Here is a 6,114-nt window from a genome sequence, read left to right as displayed (position 1 = left end):
TGGAATTTTGCAAACACAATGTTTACCTCACACAATACACGTTGACAATACACCATGTAAAAGAAGCCGTACACTATGATGGGTCTCCTGTTTGTCTCTAAGCAAACGTATGCGTATTTTCTGCGGAGGTTGTAAGTACCACAAGGATGAATGCATGCTAGGTTTTTAGAAAACAAAACGCACATGTTGCCGGATGTTGTCAAGTCTTGCCCTGTCTTTCCTCGTGGGCATTTGTAGGTTGTAGTTGGTTGTATGAAAGCGTCTTTCGTGGTCAGGTGTACGGGTGATAACGTGTGTGTCGCCACGCAGTGGAACAGTGTTCAATCGCTAGCCCGTGTATACTACATCATCAACAAACACGGCAATCTCTCTCCGTGGATTGCGTGTGAAACTCACACCGCTCACAAACGTGTCCGATTACACTTATTACCAAACAATGACAAGAAATTCTATTCTTGCAAGTTATCTAAGCGCAGCTTCCCAGGCACTTCTGCCGCAGTGCATGCCGCTCATCACGACAGCAAAGTAAGTAATTGACAATGACTGGTAAAGTATTTAACACAGATACATGTTTTTTATATATAAAGACATTAAACATTTTGCCAGACATATTTTATTGACACCAATGGTAAACTTTATGACACAGTGCGAGGTCAAGGACAACTAGACACTGCCCACGCCCAGTTGCATGTCTTGTAGAGAAGGTCAAACACCAGTGGGGACTGGCACCTGAAGGTGTGTACTGTACCCTGCACACAGCGGTAGAACGCAGAGCAGTCCACGTCGCTCCTACGCCATTCTGCTGACGTCCCAGATGTACACTCAGATACAATATCTGCAGCAGAATAGATGGCGTTAAGGTGTTGATGGTCAAATCAAGATTGCAGTGATGTGCGCTTGTGCATAGGACAAAGGTCACATGTTAGTTACGTTAATTATAAAGGAGAATCCTAACGAAAACAAAACTATTCATATAGGTAAGGGGATTTTAAAAGTCATCCTCCGGCATTAAAATTGAGCAAAACGATTGTAAAAACACAAAAAAACGTACTTGTATTTCCGTTTATTACGAAATGTACGTTAACGAACATGATGTCATGGGTGTCTGTTGCTAATGCCCTTCTTCTAGATTTTACCTCACAACGTAACAGTGCCTATAGATTCTGAGTGAGTGAGTGAGTGAGTGAGTTTAGGTTTACGCCGCACTCAGCGGTATTCAAGCTACGTAGCGGCGGTCTGTAAATAATCGAGTCTGGATCAGACAACCCAGTGATAAAAAACATGAGCATCGATCTGCGCAACTGGGAACTGATAACATTTGTCAAGCAAGCCTGACCAGCCAAACCTGTTAGTTTCCTCTTACGACAAGCATGGTTATTGTCGGCCAATATTCTAAACCGATATTCACGAGGAGACACCATTCCACATGTTTCAGATAATACCCCACATGTAAGATAAAACCACTCCGTGTCAGACAGTATACATACATACATCCTAACAATTAATCAGGTCATACACTCACATGTGGCAACCCAAGCAACGAGCCTGACCACCCGATCCCGTTAGTCGCTTCTTACGACACGCCTAGTCGCCTTTTATGACAAGCATTGGTCGCTGAAGACCTATTCTACACCGGACCTTCACAAGTCCTATGGATTCTAAAGCAGTCAAAGATCTTCCTGATGTTACTTTTGAAATGGCTTCTAAACCGTATCAATACGATCCGACTGTAAATACATCCTGCAAGACAATCTTCCAGTGAAGATAATAAAGAATCAGGCGAAACGGGGACACCGCATGGTGTGAAAATAGTGTGAAAATAGACCAAATCATTATTTGTCAGCAAAATGTGATACGTAGAATAAGTGTATATGGATGACAACTTCTTTAATACTTGAACACGACGTTTCGATACAGGTTCTTGTATCGTTTTCAAGTGTACATGATACAGGGAGAGAACAGGCGATATATATACATAAACTAATTAACAAGTGATGATAACGACAAAGGGGTAACAATGGATACAAGGATAACATGGAAGCCAGTAATGCACAGAGCCTAATATGAATACAAGTTAACAATGTGATGATAACTAAGTTAGCCAGTGAGGCACACAGAGTGGGTTGTTTGTACAGGAGGCTGGAGTGGTTTGATGAGCTCATCGTAAGCCGTGGGGATGGGGTAACCTTGGTCTGATGTTCCTTGATTCTGGGTGTAGACAGGCCTGGATGTTTCTCCTATGTATGAGTGCCCACAATTGCAGTCAATTTTGTAGATTACATCCATATACCCTTATTTTATTTACTTCCAACTTCTAAAACATGCCTCTCAAAAATGTGATACTGTCCAACCAGCAAACCTACTCCTATAAATAAATGACCAGTCCCCAGGAAAATATATTTTTGGAACGAGGGTGCAGTTCCTTTTGTACCACATGGATGACTCTGGGGTGTCTGGGATTTACAAACAAATGATTACGCTTCAGCTGGGAAAAATAGAAGTTATGTGCTCAAACATTACCCTGGAATTATTTTGCTGAGTTTCCATACATGAATCCAGTCTGGTCGAGCAGAGATGATATAAGTGACGCAGATAAGTTATTTTGGTGAAAACTGTCGAATTATAGAATACTTGTCAGGACAATGTACATTTCCCTAATCCTAAACTTAGAATGGCATTCTGTCAGCCACAGAAAATACAGAACAATTTTGTCCTTAAATGGATGACTTTGTTCGAAGATACCTCTGTTCAAGAGGTGAATGGCTGTCATGTGAGATGAGATGGCTTTGGGTCTGTTAACCTTTCATCGCCTCACAAGCGTAATAATGAACGCATGAAGGTAGAAATTTCGTATCATAAACATACCATTGTTAATAGGTGATAGTTACTGAAACAATAATGTCAGCACGTATCCATAGATTAATTTGCAATCGTTATCTTTTCGGAAACATCATCTAAATATTTGGCTGTGTCTGCCATACCCAAGTTGATAATTCTACACACAACAATGCAAATACAATGTTATTCCAGCGGCACCAGAGACTGCAGACACAGAGTTGATCATGGTAAAACACACACATCAAGAATGATATATATTAACGGAAAAAGTAACTGTGCATAGCACGACAATGCAGAAACACGAAAGAGCAGGATAACCACATTCGGGTGTTCCATCTAAGGAACCGATTCCAGACTGCCAGACTGACTGCTTGGACCATTCCGTGTGAGTGCCAGGACGTTACGGAATATGATATCCAGCCCCAGCGGCGTGCTAAACGTGCAGTTTTGCTTCAGGATTTACCCCATCTCATGATCGGACACCTCTTGTCATTGTCAATGGCAGTCTGAGACAGCAGAACACTCCCTGGTCAGCTGTCCCCAATCGAGCACACTTGGGAATGCAGTGGAGCGTCTTTGCGTCAAGCCGGGAATCGGCCACTGACGTCAGCTGAATTGGGACAAGCGTTAGTTCAGACGTTGGAACGACATCAAATAACACATAGCTACTTTATTCCAGTAGTATATAAATACCACCTACCATTAAAATTGCTGATTATCGTTGTCGTTGATGATGGCTCTGTTGTTGCTGAAGTAGTGTGTGAGGTTGTGGTTACAGATGTTCTCACAGATGTGGTGGGAGAGGTAGTCGTCGCAGATGTAGTCGTTGGAGATGTTGTAGTGGTGGTGGTGGTTGCAGCAGACATAGTTGTAGCAGATACCGTAGTAGATGTGGTTGTTGCTGACGTTGTTGTAGGAGATGTAGCAGACGAAGCCGTTGGAGATGTTGTAACAGATGTGGTTGGAGCAGGTGTAGTTGTTGGAGATGTTGAAGTAGACGTGGTTGTGATAGATGTAGTTGTTAGCTCTGATGTAAAAGATGTGGTTGTAGGTGACGTAGACGTTGTAGCAGATGTAGTTGTAAGGGAAGTGATGGGTGAGGTTGCTGGTGAAGTGGGAGGGGATGCAGCCTGGCATGTCAGCTCTGCACTAAGTACTGACACCAAAGGATATTCCTTGCCGCAGAATCCTCCTGTAAAATCGTCCATGTCAAGAGTCCAGATCATGGCGCCGCCATAACCATTGTCCTTGATATACTGCATCTGGGAGGAGAAACAATGAAGTCCAATATACCGACGCTATATGTTCGTTAGTACTCTAGCTCTACGGCTTTACAAATAGTCTACCTTCTGGCGCAAGCTGTCTTCGTCATCATAGCCCACCCATTCCGTGTGTCTGTTCCGGGGCCCGTGGGAGAAGGGGACACCCATAGACTCCACACGAACCGTGCTGAATCCATCATCAAGCAGCGGGCATATCTGACAACAATGTGTAACAGGCATGTAGCCATAGGAAGGTATGAGAAATGCATCAAATACACATATATTAACGCCAACAATCATGTATATCCACCCTACTCTATGCTTAGTGTCAGTAAATCACTTAACACGCCTTCTGGTTGTGGGCTTCAGTGGCTTGAGATAGCAAGAAACATCCATCCTGTGAAATAACCCTCTCCGGCTCTGTTTGACAGTGCTGGGCAGAGAACTCATACTTACTTCATAGTAGCTGAGCGAGCCTGCCATGCGAGTGTAGAGACCAGCGGATCCTGCTGCCGAAAAGGGAGATCTGATGGCTGTTTGGGACGGATCTGACAGACGGAAGTGTCTCCCATAGGTTGGTATTCCCATCAACATCTTGCAAGGATCTGCTCCTTGATCCCGCCAATACCGCATCGCATAGTCCTGTCAACACAGTCGAGACAGTCAACACACTTCAACGTCCTGAAGACATATTGACAAAGTCCTGTCAACACAGTTAACACATTGAAACATTTAACACACTGTGGGCATATGTATTTATCATCCAAACTTGTGTTCCACAGGAGATATCGCTTGTGTGAGATCAGACGAGAGAGATATCTTTTTGACAGCAGATTTTGCACAATGCCCTGACAATGCCCTGACAATGTTGTGACATCATGAACTTGAAAACGTCACAATGCTATGCCATCACTGCACTATAAATCTAATGGCAGTACTGTGTTAAGACGTACATGTTTCACTGAAAACTAAGGAAGAATGATTTGTGGATGATAAACAGAATGTAATCCTCGTGTCGGCTGATGTCAATTATATCAACACTCGTTGAAAAAGGTAAAAATAACCTCGGCAAGCCTTTGATATTTGTTACTTTATCAACTCGATATATTTGGTATCAGCAGACAATAGGCTGAGATTCTGTATATACTCAGGTCAACACATTTAACACGTTACAACAGTCTACACATTGTATGTATATGACATGGTTCTGTCAATACAGAGAATACACACGCGGGAGCACTGCTGTACTCAACATTCAGAGCATTATATTATCTTCATACATCAATTCTATATACAACATAGGTCTGCATTAATCCCACCTCTTGTTGTGTAAGCATGATTGTTTCTATGCTCTGATCAAGCACTTACAGGCTGAATGAGTAACGTATAGCTCTGAAGTGTTGTCATACAGAATGTACTTCTTTAAACAAATTCAATCCCTTCACACATTTCATCACTGGCACGCACTAGCAGTATGTTGTGAACATGTCTTTAAGTATTCAAGTACTTGCCATCAGTTGCCAGATAGAAGGCCGGTTAAAGTATTGAATATCAGACATTAATAATAGTCGACCAGAGAAAAAGAGAAAGAGAAAGTTTGAAATCGGAACACTCCGGAGTCACTTTCCACGATTTAATCAACACGATGGGATGTGTTTAATCAACATTTACCAGCTATATCGACCTCATGGATACAGAGCTGTGTAGTAGAGTTGCTGGCTGGAACTTGTCTAAGGTGTGTGACTGGAACCCATTGGTTGACAGGAGTCGTAACTAGTGAGTTGTTACGACAGGAACGGCCTAAATGGACGTTGAACTGACGAGCAAACCTAACAGTGCGAGATACCAGACGGAAGCAGCGCCCACATAATTCTCCACCCGTTACCTTCACAGGCGTGGCAGGTTGTGTTTGTTTCAGAATGAGATCAGTGATTTTGTCTGAGGCCGTACTCGGTAGAACAAAGCGTCTGGTTGTCAGACCTTTTAAAGTGAACATTGGTAGCTGCCCATGTTT

At 42.9% G+C, this 6,114-nt stretch overlaps 1 protein-coding gene across 1 annotated transcript in view; it reads right to left on the bottom strand.

The window, feature by feature from the left end:
- Positions 1–597: 597 nt before the first annotated feature.
- LOC137284045 (probable chitinase 10) overlaps positions 598–6,114 on the bottom strand; it is a 40,767-nt gene continuing 35,250 nt past the window's right edge. The window contains exons 18-21 of the mRNA XM_067815703.1: positions 4,557–4,742; positions 4,185–4,316; positions 3,539–4,100; positions 598–835 (exon numbers count right to left, since the gene is read on the bottom strand). Of these exons, the coding sequence (XP_067671804.1) occupies positions 654–835; positions 3,539–4,100; positions 4,185–4,316; positions 4,557–4,742 (1,062 nt within the window). The 3' untranslated portion in view covers positions 598–653. The remainder of the gene's footprint in view (positions 836–3,538; positions 4,101–4,184; positions 4,317–4,556; positions 4,743–6,114) is intronic.

This window comes from Haliotis asinina, chromosome 5, assembly GCF_037392515.1.
Source record: "Haliotis asinina isolate JCU_RB_2024 chromosome 5, JCU_Hal_asi_v2, whole genome shotgun sequence".
Classification (NCBI taxonomy): domain Eukaryota; kingdom Metazoa; phylum Mollusca; class Gastropoda; order Lepetellida; family Haliotidae; genus Haliotis; species Haliotis asinina.
This window is presented reverse-complemented; position numbering and strand designations above follow the sequence as displayed.